A 20,622-nucleotide genomic window follows, 5' to 3' on the forward strand; every position below is an offset into this window, starting at 1 on the left:
AACTCAGTAATTGTACTTCTGAAGGCAGATGCTCTAAATATATCTATTGAGTCGTAAAAATAGGAAACTGGGGTAACCATCTGTTCTTTTTTTTTATGCTGATGGAGTGAGTGGAGGAGATAAACTTTCTTTTGGGTATTGAAAAGGATTATGATTTAGAAGCATATTTTTCTCCTTAGTTTTGGCTTTTTCAAGTTGAAAAAATAAAAATGTCTTTAGTTTCCTCACAAGAGAACTTTAACCTGTATTTCTAGCTGATTTGGTGTGTTTGCCTATCCCTTCCTCTAGCTGAAGTAATTCAGTTACTACAACTGTAGCTGAGAGCCAGTACATACAACCCTACAAAGTCCCTAGTCGGAATGTTAGAATCATCCTGTTTTTGTGTTTTGTAGCTGTGGATTAGAACCTTAATAAGGTGATTTGGAAACCAGAACCAAAACTGTAAAGCCACTTGTCTTCAGGCTTTTCTCAAAGCCTTCTTATTATCTTTAAATAAATAAGTACATACTTGCCTCAGTAATATATATTAAATAGCCAGCTCCTCATTTTTGTACAAATGAGGTTATTTTTATAACGCTTCATAAGCCTTCTTTATTTTTATACAAGAAATTGTTCCTTTTAAGAAATCACATTCTAAATGAGTTTGAAGGACATAGCGTTTTAAAATGTCTTTTTAAAAATATAACTCACAGTTTTTTTCTTAATAGGTAGATTTTTCTGATAATTCTGATTAAGAGTTACAATGGAACGTACTCCAGAAATTCACATAGAAACATGGGTAGGAAAGTGAATACACACACCATTGTTTAGTGTGATAGTGGCAGATTAGTTATTTCCATAACAGGGAACAGGAAATATTTCACATGGTTTAGCTTCATTTGTAGTCAGTTCTATTTTTGGTAATGTAGATACTTGGAATCTGAGAGTTGTCCAGAAAATAAGTAGAATAGCTCTTTATAGGATTCTAAAATTCCTCAGGTATGAGACAGTTGAAGAAATTTTCTAAATGATTATGTTCAAGCCAAGGAATGAAATGAAACTTAAGAAGCTATGAAATTTATACATATTTTTACCATTTTAGTATTGAGTAGCCTCAGCTAAGAATATAAACTGAGTATGATATCATTAATTTTCTCAATAGGTCAGGAATTAAATGCCACATTATGACTTCATAATTCATCATTCGACTTTAAATTTGATGAAACTATTTTTATTGGCTTTATAAATCTTCAACTCTCTACACCTATGAATGAAATTCTGCAAAGAAAATTTGTGCTGGATTAATACCATTAGGCTATGCCCAGGGATAAGCAGGAAGCCCAACTGACTCATTCTGTGAAATGTTTTGGGAACTATTGACCATTTCTAGGCTTAATACAACTGTACACTCTTCTGTAGTCTATTCTTTTATTTTGATACGGAGTCTCATTCTGTCACCCAGGCCAGAGTGCAATGGTGCGATCTCAGCTCCCTACCACCTCTGCCTCCTAGGTTCAGGCAATTCTCCTGTCTCAGCCTCCTGAGTAGCTGGGACTACAGGCACCCATCACCACACCCGGCTAATTTTTTTATTTTTAGTAGAGACGGGGTTTCACCATATTGATCAGGCTGATCTCAAACTCCTGACCTCAGGTGATCCACCTGCCTTGGCCTCCCAAAGTCCTGGGATTATGGATGTGACCACATGTGGCCCTGTAGTCTATTTTTGATCACTCTATTAAAATTTCTTCTATCAGTCTGATTTGTTCACAGTTGATCTCTCATCACTTAGAGCTTCATAAAGACTTTTATGTTTAGAAGACCTAGACAACAAAATTCTAAGTGCTACTTTCACTCCTATCTGAGGACAGAGGAATAATGTATAGGTCAGGTAAGCTATGAAATAAATCTGCCAGACTTTGAAGTAATTGGAGCTCAAGGATAGGTTAAGTGTGCAGCAGATTATATAGCTAAATAAACACAATAGAATGACAGAGATGCAAATGAAGTTAGTTTTATATAGAAAGGTTCTGATACAAGCCTTTTATTGACTTATTTCTTAGAATTTAAATGACTAAGAGTTGACAAGTTTATTTTTCTTACTTTTTATTAAAGAGGAACTAATGTGTTATACACACACTTACTTGTAGTGAAGCATTAGTATAAAATGAAAGAGTATATTTCATAATGTGAAATGTTTTCTTTTGATCTTTAAGTTTTATATTTTTAAGGTAGATATTTCTGACAACTTTCATCACATGGTTTTATTTCAGATTTATTCAATATTGAATTTTTTTCCAGGAATGAAAAAAATCTGTGAACATAAACTTAATTTTTTAACAATCTTTTTTTTTTTTTTTTCTTGGCTTAGTGCCTTGGCTTCATATATTAATTTCAGGGTAAAAATACTCATTGTGTATGTAAATTTGTGGGGAGAAGTTCTTTTAAAACAATTTGTGGATTTTATCAAACTGGGAGTTTCTTATGAAAAAGAAATTAGTCATTTTTTTCCATAGAAATTATGTCCACTGCAAGTAACATAGATAGAAATGCCTTTATACTTTTATGTTATTTACCATATGTACTATTCTATGATGATGTCGATAGTATCTGAATCCCTCTTACCCCATAGGTAGACATATAAACAATTAATAGATAGCTGTTATAACATATATTAAAAGGATAGAAAGCATTATTAGCTATAGTAACTTCTCTAAACAAGTTTGAACATGGATTGATTTCTGAAATCCTGTCTGATCTGTATAGACTTCAGAGTATCAATTTAATAGTGGTATATCTTCTCATTCATCTATATCTTCCACTACTTCCATGCAGGGCTTGGTATAATGTGAATTGGATCTGAATAGCTATTTATTGGCCTATATATGCCATACCACTCTTTGAAAAAATGAGCATTTAATTCAAATTGTTTCCATGCATTGACAAAATTATTTGGGATGCTATTTAACTGTAAAGCGTTGCATATTTCTGATTAGATGAAACAAATACTTGTGAATTTTAACACAAATGATAATAAATTGTGTATTTCTTGTTAATTTCAGAGTTTTATATGATTCAGATGATATATATTTACCTATAAATAAAAGTGCTTTGTAGAATGGTAAAACATGCAAATGTTATATAGTGACATTGTCATTGCCCTTAAAACAAAGTAGCACTAATTTCCAGAAGCCCACATAGCTTTTCTTATCAGAAATATTTGTATATGTGGGCTTATTTTTAGTTCTGACATTTTACAATTTGTCCTTTGTTTACATGCAGCAAGGAGTTATGGGCGAAGACGAGGTAATTCATTTCCGTTTGCTATGGTATAATTTTTTTCTAATTGGGTTTACTGATCAATGTTATAATTAATTACTCTAGATTTTTCATGCAATGTCTGAAAACTCACAGAATTGTATTTTGATATGAGCACTTGCCAAAATGTTTAATTTTAAATTTCTTAACTTTTGAACTGTATTTTCGTACTAACTGTTGTTATTTAATAAATTTTCCCTTTTTAAACTGTCGAGATTTAACTCTAGTTTTTAAAGTTATTTCTGTATCTTTTAAAATAACGATGTCTGCTTAAATATGTTTAATATTAGTGAAGGTAGCATGAAGTGTAATTTTTCTACTCTCTAAATGTATAACTGATTGTCATATTTATGATAAATAATTTACAACTCTAGATTGTTAGTTTTATGTTGACCCAGGTGAAAGTGGCACATACCAAATAGATTATTAATTTATAGAAATCATGTTGCTTATATTTCTGTTTTCTAAGAACATAACCCCTTCTTTTTCTTTCTTTCTAATACACACACACAAACACATACCTTCTCCCCTTTCTTTTTTCCTTTCCCTCCCCCACAAAAGTATTCCCCACAGAGTTCTTGTGTGGTATCCTAAGGAAAGAGGACTATGTGATGCAAGACTATTATTGAACTTCCTAGGAAAGTGGCTGACATTTTCTTTAGCTAAAACTTTGCTTCTCCCATTTCCATGTGTGGACAAATAGACGGGATGAGAGGAAAAAAAGTATGCTACTAGATTATTCTCTAAATGAGCAATAATCATGATGTTTATATTGTTAGGTTTATTGCAAATGCCACACTGAATAAAAAGGGTTTTCTTTGACCTCTAAATATCTCCCTTAAGCCATGGAGGATAGACAGTAATAATAGTGCCCTTTGATCACTTCTATAATTTCTTTTCAACTAGTCATGAATGTGTATACTTTTTAAACAAGCAAAATTATTTGCCACCACTGACAACCAAAACTAGTATTTTATATTCTTAAGTGGTTCCAATTTTATATTTCAGATTATCTGAATTTAACTTAATTTTTTAATATGGTTTCTTCAAATGCTTGACTGAATCTTTTGGTTCTTCAGTTTTCTAACCAAAAGGAGACAGACACTCAAGACTTAGAAAGTTGAAGCTGAACAACTTTTCTAAAGACTTAAGCTGAGAAGGGGGAGAAAGTTTAGAAGTTTAGTACCTGTTTTCAAATCTATGGACTAGCTTCTTTCACTATTCAACTTTAATAATGGACCTTCAGTTCTCTGAAACAAAGCTCACTTACCAATCTGTGATTTTTAGGTATTTTGAAACTGTAGAGCAATTCAGAATTTTTGCCTTGTTACATATTTTTCACCTTTTAACTGTTGTGACTTATGTTTAGTCTAATTTGTTATATTCTCATGTAAATATCATGATCTAAGAAGTTCTTAGGAATCAGGTATCAGAAAGTCATCTTATTTGTCTTCATCTCAGTTCAATAATTGTAGATTATGATTATGATATTTAAAAAAAGCAAAAAAATTTTTCCCTGCTTTTGTATAGGCATCTACTGTCATTCCTATATATCTCTATCCCCTAGAAGGCATAACGAATTATTCAGCTTCAGAACTGCCTTCCTGTATTGGAATAAGGAAGACTCTCAACATGGTTTTAAGATTTCTGATAAAAGCTTCTGTTAGGACAGAACTGATGGTTGGCACACAATTTGGCTTAGCATAAGGGGGAGTGAATGCCCAAATTTTCATCTCAGATTATATGACCTTAGTAAATGTTTAGTTGGTCTTCTATGAAAAGTAGTAGTCATCTTTTAAAATTTTCATTGTGAGAATCATGTGAAAAGCATACCCATTAGAAATAACTACTGAGAGATTTTATCTGAATTTTAAAGTACGCTGAAGCGGTAAGTAATGAATTTTTTTTTTTTTTAACCTGCATACCAAAGGAATAAATCAGAAATGGGCTAGTCACCTGGTTTTTTTTTTTTTTTTTTTTTTTTTTTTTTTTTTTTTTGTTAACTATTTTTTTCCTATTCCATGCTAGATACAATAAACCTCAGACTGATAACCTTTTAACCACCAAAGACCCCCTTTTATGGCCTCATGTTTTAGATTTGATCCATCAAATAAACTGCATTAAGTCATTATTTGTTAAAAATGAATTGCTTATCTTCTGTTCATGTGGGGTGTGTCACACTGAGTTAATATAATTTTTGCTAAAAATGAGTTATGGCCCTTTTACCAGTGCAATGATGAGTGAACAGTTATTTTCACAGGACATCCTGACTTTGACTTTTGTAGTCCTGTTTAGGAAGAACTGTTTTTCTTCTTTCAGCCCAGGCATAAAGAAACTGTTTGCATTGAAAAGATTTCTCACTTGACTGCAGTCAAACCAAGTTACTATGAAAATGACTTGATGTACTTGAATTTCTTAATGATGTCAATAAGAACTTTAAATCAAGCTAGCTCTAGATATTATTTTATGAAATACACTTTAGGAATAATCAAAATGTAATTATACTAGTAGTAAACAAAAAGCAGAGATTTATTTCCCTGCTTTTTATTTGAAACCTACTGCCTCTACTGCGTATTTCTATCCCCTGGGAGCCATAAAGAGTTCTACTCTGTAGTTGCCTACAGGATGGGCAACATTAGGAAGGAGAAGTGTTCACATGGGGAGCTGACGTTAGTATGTGGAAAACTGCATGTCATTTGTATTTATTTTTTATTCATTGTTTCTTCTGCTCCATTCTGAGATTGAACATTTTTGTCTGGGATTGAAGGGAGGTGTGAAGTGTAACTTAAGTTCTTTCTATCCTTTCAACTTAACCTATTTCTATAGCACAGTCAGTTCCTTTAATAAAGGATTAAAGGGCTACTGTGTTCCAAAGGAATAAAAATATGTAGAATATTTTTAGTAATAGAAATAAAAACCTATTTTAGTTAATGGTACAAAGCCTCAGGAGGCAATCCTTTTAAGCAAGTAAACCCAAAGTTTGAGTTAGTAGATTACGTATGAGACAAGAAGATAGGAGAAATAATTTTAAAGGGAGACAAATGATGGAAGTTTAATTAGAGAAGTTCGATTTATTCCTAGTGTATAGCCATTCAAACTTATGTGCTATAATAAATAAGGAATTAGTAATAATATGGTATGCTATATTCTGCTTTAAAGTTGACCCAGGATTTTTGATTTGCAACAATCTTGTAAGTATCCAGATTAATTGTACACTCCCTAATATCATCACTGCCAGATCCTTTATGATTAAATCAAGGCTGAAATCCTTGATAAATACTTTCAATATTTGTGAGACAGTGGGCAAGATCTCTGAAGCATGAAAAAAACAGGGGTGACACTAGAGCAGGGGTCAGCAAACCATGGCCCACAGGCCAAGATTTCTATTTTTGTAAACAAAGTTTTATTGAAATGTAGCCAGTATTTACTCATTGACTTTGGTCCGGCTGCTTTGGAACTACAATGATAGCACAGTTGAGTAGTTCTAACAGAAAATGTCTAGCCTTTAAAATGTAAATAAAATATTAATGTTTACTAATGACCCTTTATAGAAAAAAATGTGCTGACCTCCCTTCCCTAACCTTTAAGAGACTGACTGTACCTGCTGTACACCTATACACAGCCATATTAATTTTTATAGAAACAAATTTTAGTAAACCGAATTTTAAAGTAAATATATCTAGAAATTAAATAAAATTTGTAAAGACATATAAGGTGATAAATTATAAATTTTTAAGTAAAATATCTTCTTTATCCTTTATAAGATGGTTACAAACCTACTGGAAAAATATTTTTAAGCCGTTAGTGTACCTTGTGCCTTTCTCAGTTCTTTGCAGAAGCATATCTGAGTCTATTTGATCAAACATATAATGCTGAAAAGAGATCAATCTGAAATATACTTCTGTTTTTTTGATAGTTTTTTAAATTAATGTTTGGTAACATTAGCGTAACCTCCAGTGTCAGAGTTAGTAATCACCTATAACCTCCCAAGAAATTATCAATACCCCAAGGTTATGAAGAAATTCTAGTTTTGTTGTTTTAACTTTTACATTTAAGCCTGTAATCCTTCTTGGATTTTTTTTTTTTCAGTATCATGTGATATAGGGATCAAAGTTATTTTTCCCCCTCAACTAGAAATCCGTTTATTGAAAAGATTTACTTTTCTACACTGAACTGCGTTGGTACCTTTGAAAAACATCAAGTGACTGTATATGTATAGGCCCATTTCTAGACTCTATTATGTTACATTTATCTTTCTACTCCAATATCAGTTTTACAGTCTCAATAACTAGCTAACTAGTTAGTAAGGCTTGAAACTTGGTAGAGTAAATCCTCTAATTTTGGTGTTTTGTGTGCTGTCCTTGATTGTTCCTAGTCCTTGGATTTATCATAAATTTTAGAACTGACTTGTGAATTTCTAGAAGACAATGTGCTGAGATTTTGAATGGATTGTGTCCAATCTATAGATTGGATAATTTGGAAAGAATTTACACATAACCTGTTTTATTTTATTCTTTTAACACATTCCACAGCAATTTTTTGTCATTTTCAGCATAAAAGCCTTGCATATCTTTTATTAAGTTTATTTGTAGGTATTTGGTGGGTTTTGATGAGATTTGAATATGATATTTAAAATTTTTCCCAGTTTATTACTAGCATTTAGAAATAAATTGGTTTTTGTAAATTGGCTATGCATTTGTTCCCTAGACAAATACATTATTTCTACTAGTTTGATTTCTTGGCATTTTACATGTACAATTATGCCTATAGAAAATAGTTTTATTTTTCTTTGCCAGTATTCATGACTTTAACTTATTTTTCTCATGTTCTTTGACTAGTTATACCTCCAGTAGCACAATGCTGAGTAGAAATAGAGTGAACATCCTTCCAAACTTTCAAGAGAAAGCATTTGATAATTTATTATTAAAGACCTTCACTCTCTCTCACTTTTTTTTAAATGCTCTTTATCGGATTAAGGAAATTCATTCCTACTCCTAGTTTTCTGGGAGTTTTTCTTTTTTTAATTATGAATAGCTGTTGAATTTTATCAGATGCATTTTCTACATTTATGGAAATGATTTTATGGTATTTTTATTTTGGTCTGTTTATATGGTACAATTAACAGTAATTGATTTTAAAATGACAAATTAATCTTAATATTCCTAGGGTGAACCCCACTTACTCATGATCTGTTTTTCATTTTTATCTACTTCTGTATTCATTCTGCCAATATAGTTTTTAGGATTTTTACGTATGTGTTCATGAGGGATATTGGGGTCTCGTTTCCTTATAATGTTTTTGTCAGATTTTAGTATTGGAGTTGTGAAAAAAAAAGTTGAGAAGTACTTCCTCTTTCTTTATTCTCTGAAAGAGTTTGTATAAAATTAGCATTTTTTTCTTCTTAAAAAGTCTAGTTCATTTGATGTTTGTAAGTTCTGTGTTGATTGACGTGTCCTTTTTATTAATTTATTTCCTTCACTCTATTTTCTTTGTATTTTATTTGCTATTTTTCTAGCTTTTTGTGGTAGAAACAAGATGATTTAAGCATGTCTTGTTTTTTAACATGCTTTCAAAACTATGAATTTTCCTTTAAACATAGGTTTTACTGCATTCCACAGAACGTATTTCATTACCATTCAGTTTTATTCCTTTGAGGTGTTAAGAACCTAAAAACGTATGTGTGGTGTCATTCTTAGAAAGCCTGTTAAAAGTACACTACAGTGGTAGACATAGCTTATTTAATGGTTCTCCTTTTATTCTCATATTGATTTAAAATATAGAATAATTGGTAAGGTAAAAAGTCTTACTTTGTTGATGATAAATACTCAGTTAACTCTTCTTTTAAATGAGTATTTAAATCTGTAGCTTTTATGGCTTTTTGAAAGAAAGCAGTCATTATTGTCCAACAGTGAAGATTCCTGTTAGTATGGCTAGTATGTGAAATGTTCTTAACCTTTTCATTACATCTTTGTTTAGCTGAACTTTGTTAATAGATGATAGACACATAGATTATAGATGTTTTTAGTTATATGAATACTAAGTGTAATATTATGGTAAACAAAAAGTTTGGGTCATTTTGGGGTCACTTTTCTCTTTGGCATTGCTTATAGTGTGATTTCTTCTGTCACTGCATTTATTTTTTTATGTAGACCCTAAGTATTTGTGATCCACATTTTTTCTCAACATAAATGTCTATTAGAAAGCCATTTAAATACTTATTGTAGTTATGACACTGCTAAGTTTTTACTTGTGTTAGGGCACTCTAAAGTTTAAAACTTTCCAGGCCGGGCGCGGTGGCTCATGCCTGTAATCCCAGCACTTTGGGAGGCCGAGGCGGGTGGATCACGAGGTCAAGAGATCGAGACCATCCTGGTCAACATGGTGAAACGCCGTCTCTACTAAAAATACAAAAAAAAAAAAAAAATTAGCTGGGCATGGTGGCACATGCTTGTAATCCTAGCTACTCAGGAGGCTGAGGCAGGAGAATTGCCTGAACCCAGGAGGCGGAGGTTGCGGTGAGCCGAGATCGCGCCATTGCACTCCATCCTGGGTAACAAGAGCGAAACTCGGCCTCAAAAAAAAAAAAAAAAAAAACTTTCCAAAGTATTGGTACATCTGAAATAAATACAGAATTTGGATTCATGATTTTATTCCTTAAAATCAAATTTGTATGCATGCTGTTTATCTTACTCCTTTTAAAATAGAGAATAATTCAATTAAAGTCTAAGCTTTAAAAGTTTGACCAGTTATTCACAATTAATATTATTTTTAGTGGATCTTGATATTCATTTTATTAAGTAAAAAGAGCTAAATGTTGAAGAATTTCATTTCTGTTGATGACAAAAAATACTGACATTTGTTTTCCCTAGATTCCTATTTCTAATAACAGAGGTATTTAAAAAGTTAAGCAATATTCACAAAGTTACTCAGTGAACATGGGTATTTTTTGGAACATTATATTTAAACAACATTTTAATCTTTAGAATAATTCATTTCCTATATTAAATAACATCTTTCTTCCTGTTACATCTTCTAAACTAAAATTTTATGTCAAACATCTAGGTAGCTAGCTACCTGACTCTCACAGGCATGTGGTCCCTTCCTTCTTGTCCCCAACCCATTCTGTTCAGACTGTCACATTTCTCATTGTCTTTATTTGTATGGCTTGCATCATGTGTCAATATTTTTCAAGATGATAACATATTAATGATGTTTTATGTTGGGTCTTTATGTATTAAATCACATGCCCCAAACTATGGCATGTGATTTAATGCATAAACAAAGACCCAACATAAAATGGTCTGGTCTGTGGCCAGTTTGTTTAATATATAAACAGATACCCAACATAACTGGCCTGTTTTAGGAACCAGGCCACAGAGCAGGAGGTGAGTGGAAGGCAAGTGAGCATTACTGCCTGACCTCCACCTCCTGTCAGATCAGCAGTGGCATTAGATTCTCACAGGAGCATGAACCCTGTTGTGAACTGCACATGTAAAGGATCTAGGTTGTGTGCTCCTTATGAGAATCTAATGCCTGATGATCTGAAGTGGAACATTTTCATCCCAAAACCATCCCCATGCTGAGGAAAAATTGTCATCTACAAAACTGGTTCCTGGTACCAAAAAGGTTGGTGACCACTGCTATAGATTATATGCATTGTCTCTTACCCAAAAACATCCTTCACTTAATATTGAAAGCAAAACAATTTGTCCATATTCTTACTGCGTTTTTCCTTCTCTAATATACTTCCAAGAACTAATCTTCATTTGCTCTCGATGCTTAAAAAAACCTAAATACATGCAACATGACTCCTACCCAACTTTCCTGAGACAGCTACCTTCAAAATCATGTATGTCCTTAAAAACAATGATCATTATTAAAAGTAATTATGTTAATATTTCACATTGTTACTTAATTGCTCTTTCTTTATTACTTTTTTGGTGCTTCAATCACAGTAATATTTTGGCTACTCTCTCACTTTTCTTACCACTCCTTTGTCTAGCTCCTTGAATATTCTGCTTCTTCCTTGTAATTTTCTTACAAGGAAGCTGTCTTCATCATTTCTCGTTGGAGTGTTTATCATTGATGTTGCAAAGAACCTTAAACTATCACCTATGTGTAGTTGACTTCAAATTATTTTCTTAGAAATATGACAATTCCTTTCTCCACTTCATTTTCAGCCTCCTAGTATATATTTGCTTCTGAATATCCTAATAGCATATAAAACTATACCTATTTAAAGCTTAAATAATTTTCTTTTCTTGTACAAGTTTCTGGTCTCTACTGTTTGTATATTGGTTAACAATTCTTATCATTTTCTCAAGTCTTCCTTAGACCTCTCCTTTTTCATTCTTTTTCCTTATTTTTTTTTCCTGCCTGCTTGTGATACCATCCATCCTTTATGGATTTTTGCACAGCTTCTGACCTGCTCATTTCCAGCTACCTTATCCATATTTTCTAAGTCTCCCTAATATACAGACAAAACTATAATCTTGATTGAACCCCTGTATCCAATTTATTATCTTCACCACCTACTAAATGTCTCTTTAGCCTGGCATTCAACACTAAATACTCTAGCTAGCCTTGAAGGACTTTTCTAGATTTTACTCTTCTTTCCAACATGTTTCAGCCAACCTTGACTATTCCTTATTAAATAAATTCAATTTTTTCTACTTTTTCTTATATTTCTTCTTTCGCTTGGAAAAAAGGAAAATTCCCTCAAAACCATGTTCCCATATTTCCATCTATAGATATTTTATCCTCTCTAATGCCTCACTATGTGCTTCCATTTTTCCCTTTTTCTCACAAATAGTATTAATTTCACTTAGAGATTTAGAAAATTACTCTTTTATTAGACTCACTACTCCTTTCCTCCAGAATACATCCTCTGAGCATTTAGCAGCTTTCTTCTGGATGTGTACCATGGTTACATATATAAATCTTATCTTTCTAAATGTACATTCCTTGACAGCAGGAGACTATTAGGTCATTTAAGTTTTGTGGGGGGATTCCCCACAGAGTGGGGATTACTTCAGAAGATTGTACAGTATTTGTCCTATACAAGGATTACCTCCTGAAATGTGGGCTCAAATGTCACTAAAGTGCTAAAGGGGATCCCTTTTCTATGGGATCCCTTTTCTATTTTTCAGATATGCAGAAGCCCTGTCTACTCTTTCATATAATTAGTACATGTGTAATAAATTAGATCCAGACCTTGTATACAAGTATTACTTTTTTTCTTTATCCTTACTTACTGTAGTCTACAAGTTTTTTTTTTATAAATTATACCCCCTTATCTATTTAGTTTGTGTCATTTCCTTTCTGCCACCAGTTTCTGAAAAGTTTCTCCTGTTTCACATCCAGTCTAACTGTCCTCATACATTAGGTTCTTGCGGCTGTTCATAACAAGTTGAAGTGATCTAGTATTTCTTTTGCAGTTTAATTGTTGATATATGTTTATTTCTAAATCACTCTTTAGATTGCTTTTTCTTGAATCCAGGTAATTAAAACCACATACTATTTAAATTTTCCTTAATTTTTATTTTCACCTGCATCACCTTCATTCTTAAGCCTTTCAGCTTGTCATTGGTATTTTTATGCTTAAATTTAATTTATCATTTTCTCAGATCTGAGATTCAAGTTATATTTGTTCTTATATTCTAGGTCGTTCTTCCCTCTTTCCAATAGATGATGGCTTGCTGGATGATGGTCACAGCGATCAAGTTGGAGTTTTAAATTCGCCCACATGTTATTCAGCTCATCAAAATGGGGAGCGAATAGAACGCTTCTCTCGAAAAGTTTTTGTTGGTGGTCTTCCTCCAGATATCGATGAAGGTATTTTTTAAGATATTAAAATGGTGATTTGGGCTTTAAAAAAAACAAAAAAATATAAAATTTAATGTGAATGGGCTATGGAAGATTTTTACCACCTAGAGATTTTCAGAATTAGAATGCATTTTCATCTTTTAAAATATTTTATCACCTGTTGAAATATGAAAGTAGTTGAACAAATAACTTATGATTTTTTCTTTAGATCTTATAATATTTGTAACTGCAGGCATTTTTTTTAAATAAGATTTTCATGACCTAGGTAATATTCTATTTGTTTTTAAAATAAGAACTTATTTAGGTATATAAAACTTAAAACTTTTTATACCACCATAATGTGTGTATGCACAACACACTGAAATCAGTGGATCCAACCAGAAGATTATACCTGCAATGCTTGATAATCAAAAGTTTAATTTCTTTAAGGATAAATGTGCTCTTAGAAACAGGGAAGAAAGAGGCTATTAAACCCAAAAGGGAAATGGAAACAGAACATGAATAGGAAATTAGAGTTCCACGGACACTAATAATTGTATGTGAAAATGATCATGTGTAATTATAACAAAAGAAAATTAATTGAAGATTTAAAATATTAAGCTGTGTTTGTGCGGTTATGGGACATGTGTCACTCTTACATTTTAGGAAATTTTTTAGTTATGATTCAAATATCTACAAACTTATTCTAAGTATTGATCTTCATAAGATTTCCATGTAATGAAGTAACATAAAACATATCATTGGATTTAACCTATATGGACTTCAGTGAAACTACCCTGCATGTATCAAACCCTAGTATAATTTTTCGGCATTATAGTTATTCAAGTCTTGCAGCAGACCTTTTTTCCTATAATAAAATGATTTTATTTGTGAAACAGTAATAGATTTTATTTAACTTATATAATGTTGACTTTTTTTCAAGCAGTGCTGTTTCTGGTTTGGTGTACTATAAAGTCATTAGTATCCATCAATGTTATATAAAATTTTAAAATTCACATGGCATTGATTATTCTAGCCAGTGCACTGCTTAAAAATGAATTTAGTTTGAATTATATTAGACATATTCCCAGTGTTTATATTCTAATTTATCCTAAGGTATTTGGCACTTTTAAATGTTGATCTTCATAGTAAAAGTACAGAATTTCTTAGAACGAATCACTGAAACTAATTATTATTGTACTTTCTTAAGATGAAATAACTGCTAGCTTCAGAAGATTTGGGCCTTTGGTAGTAGATTGGCCTCATAAAGCAGAAAGCAAGTCCTATTTTCCACCAAAAGGTAAGGGTTGTTATTGTTAATATTTGCTAGGAAATTGGTTGTATGAGAGCAAAAAAAAAAACAGTATCAATTACTTCTCCAGTTAAGAATCATAAGAGACTTTCTGTGATTTGATAATGATTTCATAGACTCTGATCAACATATATTTGAGTATTTTCTCTGTCTAAAGCATCATTCTAAGTAACTTTGGTATAGACATAGGAAACAGTACCTCTCTGCATTATGAAATTAAGATCTATGTGATGTGATTTATCTTTTACTAAATATAAATTTATGAACAGTTGAAATATGAGGTTTACATTAAGTGCTCTAGATAATAGCAGAGCAATATAAATTATTACCAACTCTGTTGATGAATAATTTAGATACAAGACAAAGTAGCTAGTTAGGTCTTTTTTTTTTTTTTTTTTTTTTTCAGTTCTATAAAGATGTAGGACTTGAGGAAGATGCTTAGTTGTGTTAGCTGTTGCTAGGAAGAAAGTGTGGCTGATAACCACAGGACAAGAATCACAAATTGTGCTAATCTTCACATGCAAGTCACATGATCAAGTCACCATCTGTGGGGAGAGGAAGTGTATCCTGCCCACAATAACAAGAGGAAGAGAGGAGAAAAGAGAGTTGAACATGAATTCAATTAGTCAGAATTGCTAATGGAAGGTTCTGGAGCGAGTAAAAGAAAGGGGGAGGCTCAAAGATTAAAACTTTACTTTGAACATTGCTGAAATATAATTTTAGAAAAAGCACAACACATACTGTTTAGTCTCATGATTTAGTGAATTGTCAGGCCTGTAGAAAAGGCTCCAATAGAACTGTTAAATGGTTTGATTTTTACTCTGGGAAAAGAAGCATGATGAAGAAGTTACTGGCACAGAAAAACTAGGTACAGTTTTCTGGTGATGAATTATATGAGTCATCTCTACTTTCTGCCATTGAGAATTATAGAACCTCCACTAATAGTTCACATAGTTTTTAAAATAAATGGAATAATGCAATTTTTTTTAATACTTGTAGATTTATATGTATGTATAGAATCAAGAGCATCTTTTGAGTGAGGATTCTGGATTCCAGGCCTCTGTGAGAATCTGTTTAAGCTATGTACCTCTCTCCATGTAGCCTGGAGTTTATTGGAGGTCACAAATCCTTAGTTTAGAGAGAAAATTAGTTCCACATAGATAGAGCTGTTTAATAGCTTAGTTTTAGTGTCATTGTCCATAGTTTTACTATCTTGCCATTTTATAAAATTTATAAAGTTTACTTTAGAAACGCCATTTTTATTGAATATTGAGTTATTTTGTAATGTTCCTGACTAACTACCATCATCACTAGCCTGGACTACTTCAGCTGTCTTTCTAATCTATCTATGTATCTAGCCCTCTCCAGTTTTCTCCTATATTCCAGCCAAAGCAGTCTGAAAACTCATTGGATGGTGCTATTCCTTACTCCTCTGCGTAAACCCTGTGGTGATTTCTCTTATTTTTAGAATAAAAGCAAAAATGCATTCACTTTGGCTGGCCTCACCTTCTTTCTAGCTTCTTTTCCTATTACTGCTTGTTTCCTTCCAGTCCCACAAACTGACCTTGTTCTCTCCAGCCACAGGGCTTTTATGTATGATAATCTCTGAGCTGAAGGTGTCTCTTCCTTATGTCTATTTATCTCTGTATTCCCTGCTTATCTTTTGTATCTCAAGCTTAAGTGTAAGTTGATCAAAGAAAACTTTGAGGCTCTACGAAATGAGGTTAGCTCCTCCTGCCCAACTCTAGTGCTGTCTATGTCTTTCACTCCTAGCACTCATCACAGTTGAAGTATTGCATTTTTACAACTTTAAAAATTTATGGTTATTAATGTCAGATTCTTCCAATGGTCTATAAAATAGTGTCTTTATATACCATTGTGAATATTTGTATTCTCAATAATTTACGGATTGTAAAATTATTGCCTGATAAATTAGATAAACAACAAAAAATACTATGGAATGGAGAAATTGCTTCAAGTAGATGGGGGAAGGCTTCACTGAGAGGTTTGGAATTAATCTAAGGTACTGTATATAGATGGATAAAAAAGTACTTGAACAGAGTCCCAGGCAGAAAAGGCAATAGAATTTTTAAAAGGAATTAGAAATTGTTTGGATGGAGAGATGCACATTTTTGCGTGAGCTACTTATTTACTTACAGGGATGGTGTGCTCTAAGCCTAGAAAGATGGGATGGAACAAAGTTAATGAAACAGAAGAGTTATAGTGTTTATGGCTGTTGTTGTCATCATTGTTATTATGGTTTTGCAGTAGTTTCTCTAATTGAAAAAAAAAATTGGCACTGGCTAATCATACTTTGTTTTGGTACAGTTACAGTTAATTGTAGCCATTTCTAAAGACCAGTATTCCCAAAACTTGTTCTTACAAGCAATTTTGTTATTTCTATAATTCAGCATTTTCCGTGGTTTGGAAAACACTGATAGAGAAGCATCCAGTGGGGGAAGCTTCCGTAAAATTACAGCAGTGACTAGAATCTTTAGATGCTGAACCACACATGTACTACATGTTTCCTTTGCAGTGAATAATCTTCACCTTATATAATGATTAGCTTACTTTAACAAATTCTAAAGAAGCTGCTATATAGTATGTTTTTGTTAAGAGTATTATACCTAATGACTTGCATTAGCTAAGTCCTAATTTACCCGATAGGGCCTAATTAATTTTTATAATATAAACATTTATTTCCTAATAACAAAAATTAAGTAGTATTGAAAATATTGAATTTAAAGTATTATTTTAAAATTAAGCAATATTGAAATATTAACATCACAAATTTTAAAAATTAGGCAACATTAAAATATTTAACTTAATATACTATTTTAGTAAATTGGTCTTATATCCTCTTAATTATTACGAAATGGTTATAGTTCCCAGATCCTTATTTTGTATCAAAATTAAAGCCTTAAAAAAATCTTTATTAAATATTTTCAGGAATATTTAAATTGTTTCCAGCAATGTAAAAAGTTGTCTAAGACATGTTTTTTAATACAGACTACCTTTGGAAGTCTGTGTTTGGATAGGGTAAAATAATTTATATAGGGTGAAATGGCTTCAGATACATTTTATGCAATCAAGTATTTTAATTTTATTAAAATGAAGTACTTTAGTGTTCTATCAGGCCTTTGTGGCATAAAGCCATTATTGACAATAAGCTCAGTTTTTTTATCTGAATAAAACATGACCTTACACTTCCCATTGTATGGTGGAACAGACATACATGGCCTGCTTGATGTCTGACACATATTGGGACTAGATTAAAATGCGGTACATTTGTTCGCATAGAAATCTTGCCAAGGTAAGGGATAGATCATTCATAGCTATCACCTGCTGGGAATAATCACATGATAGTAAACTTGCAGTGTAAATTTTGATGCCTTCTTTTTATAATGTAGTCTATTCTGTCTGCTGAATACATGATTTTTTATTGAAGATTGACAATTGGTTGTTTACAAGTCTGGATAGTCTTCAAACAGCTTAAAAAAGATATTCCACTGTTTTCCAAGTTGAGGCTTGATTTAAAAGTTTTAATCCATCTGTCCTGTGTTTCATTCCAGCCTTCCTATTGTAGCTTTCTTAGTATCATTGAGAAGTTTTAATGAGACTGTGGAATATTTCCTCTGCTTAGGGGATTTCCTGAACCTTTCCAAGTGTGTTCCAGTCTAAAAGGTTGCCCTAGAACTTGGATTACCCTGCAGGCATTTATTGGAAACTTTAGTTACAGATACACTCACCTGGTTAATTCTGCCAAGTTCTTTAAGAAGGTAGTATCACTACTAGAGAAAGTGTGAGAGACCTTGGGACTGACCTGGGTTTGAAATTTTTCAACCACCTACTTACTATGAGACTGACTTTTGTACCTTGATTTTTTCTTCTATAAAATGGGAATAATATTTCATAGACTTTTGAGAATGAAATGAAATAATGCATGTAAAGTTGTTACTACAGTACCTTATAGCAAGTGCTGTATATAAAATAGCCAATTGCTTTACTTAATAAGTGTTTTGATGTGTATTACATAGGGTATTGTATTCTCTTATAAAAGGTAAATGGTTTTTAGTCCCATTTGATAGTTGTTTTTTTCAAAAGCATGTATTTACTCCATCTGGAGTTAATTTTGTGTAAGGTGTCAGGAAGGGGCTGTGGCACATATACACCATGTAATACCATGCAGCCATAAAAAACGATGAGTTCGTGTCCTTTGTAGGGACACAGATGAATCTGGAAACCATCATTCTTAGCAAACTGACACAAGAACAGAAAATCAAACACTGCATGTTCTCACTCATGGGCAGGTATTGAACAATGAGAACACAGGGACACAGGGAGGGGAGCATCACACACTAGGGTCTGTTGGGTAGTAATAGGGGTGAGATAGCAGGGTGTAGGGAGGTTGGGGAGGGATAACATGGGAAGAATGCCAGATATAGGTGAAGGGGGGATGGAGGCAGCAAACCACATTGCCATGTATGTACCTGTGCAACAATCCTGCATGATCTGCACATGTACCCCAGAACCTAAAGTGCAATAAAATATGTATATATATTTTAAAAAAAACAGATTTTCCTGTTCAAAAGATGCAGCATCTGACTTTTAAAAACTTGTCAGGCTTTCTTGTGCCAAAATGTTGAAAACAGCACATATTCAAGCACAGTTCCCACAGGAACACATAGAAAAAAAAAGTTTAGTCTGTGAGTGAGAATAAAGGATGTCATTGTACCATTAAAAAAAAAAAATGTTTTTTCCCATTCTGTTGGTTGTCAGTTCACTCTAATGATTGTTTCTTTTGCTGTACATAATCTCTGGAGTTTAATTAGATCCCACTTGTCTATTTTGGTTTTTGTTGCCAGTGCTTTTGGTGTTTCAGTGATGAAGTCCTTGCCTATGCCTATGTCCTGAATGGTTTTGCCTAGGCTTTCTTCTAGGGTTTTTATGGTGTTAGGTCTTATGTTTAAGTCTTTAATCCATCTGGGAATCTACCCATCTGACAAAGAGCTAATATCCAGAACTCTACAAAGAACTAAAACAGATTTACAAGAAAAAAAAAAAAAAAGCATTTGAAAGTGGGCAAAGGACATGAACAGACACTTCAGAAGACATATATGAGGCCAACAAACATGAAAAAATACTCATCATAACTGGTCATTGGAGAAATGCAAACCAAAACCACGTTGAGATACCATCTCATGCCAGTTAGAATGGCGACATTAAAAAATCTGGAGACAACAGATGATGGAGAGGATGTGGAGTAATAGGAACACTTTTACACTGTTGGTGGGAGTGTAAATTAGTTCAGCCATTGTGGAAGACAAAGTGTGGCAATTCCTCAAGGACCTAGAAATAGAAATTCCATTTGACCCAGCAATCCCATTACTGGATATGTATCCAAAGGGCTACAGATTGTTCTATTATAAAGACATATGCACACATATGTTCATTGCGGCACCGTTTGCAATAGCAAAGAACTGGAACCAACTCGAATGCCCATCAATGTTAGACTGGACAATGAAAATGTGGCACATATAGACCATGAAATACTATGCAGCCATAACAAATGATGAGTTTGTGTTCTTTGTAGGGACATGGATGAATCTGGAAACCATCATTCTCAGCAAACTGACAGAAGAACAGAAAATCAAACACTGCATATTCTTACTCATAGGCAGGTGTTGAACAATGAGAACACAGGGACACAGGGAGGAGAGCATCACATACTGGGATCTGTTGCGGGGGAGTAGAGGAGGGACAGCAGGAGGTAGGGAGGTTGGGGAAGGATAACATGGAGAGAAATGCCAGATATAGGTGAAGGGGGATGAAGGCAGCAAACCACATTGCCATGTATGTACCTATCTAACAATCCTGCATGTTCTGCACATGTACCCCAGGACCTAAAATGAAATAAAATATATATATTTTTTAAAAAGCATGTATTTTCTAAATAGCACTGTAATTTGGAGTAAAATCACTTAGGTTGACATATTGCCTCATCTTTATTGGTTATTCCAGGCTATGCGTTTCTTCTCTTTCAAGAAGAGAGCTCAGTTCAAGCACTAATTGATGCTTGTATTGAAGAAGATGGAAAGCTCTATCTGTGTGTTTCTAGCCCTACCATCAAGGACAAACCAGTAAGTAAATACCACATGAACTTCAGGATACAAATGCTAATTTTTCAAAATTATTTTGAAATGATTGTT

The 20,622-nt window shown here is 32.9% G+C and overlaps 1 protein-coding gene across 8 annotated transcripts in view; it reads left to right on the forward strand.

Annotated features, from left to right (window-relative positions):
- CPEB2 (cytoplasmic polyadenylation element binding protein 2) overlaps positions 1-20,622 on the forward strand; it is a 66,087-nt gene that overhangs the window by 33,747 nt on the left and 11,718 nt on the right. For 4 of the 8 annotated variants that reach the window (XM_032272779.1, XM_032272796.1, XM_032272784.1 and 1 more), the window contains 4 exons: positions 3,262-3,285; positions 12,961-13,131; positions 14,312-14,401; positions 20,435-20,553. In XM_032272779.1, coding sequence (XP_032128670.1) covers positions 3,262-3,285; positions 12,961-13,131; positions 14,312-14,401; positions 20,435-20,553 — 404 coding nt within the window. The remainder of the gene's footprint in view (positions 1-3,261; positions 3,286-12,960; positions 13,132-14,311; positions 14,402-20,434; positions 20,554-20,622) is intronic. The other 4 variants (XM_032272787.1, XM_032272804.1, XM_032272805.1 and 1 more) reach the window with 1 other exon arrangement.

This window comes from Sapajus apella, unplaced genomic scaffold (genome assembly GCF_009761245.1).
Source record: "Sapajus apella isolate SASKATOON/1434 unplaced genomic scaffold, GSC_monkey_1.0 scaffold5, whole genome shotgun sequence".
In the NCBI taxonomy this organism is placed as follows: domain Eukaryota; kingdom Metazoa; phylum Chordata; class Mammalia; order Primates; family Cebidae; genus Sapajus; species Sapajus apella.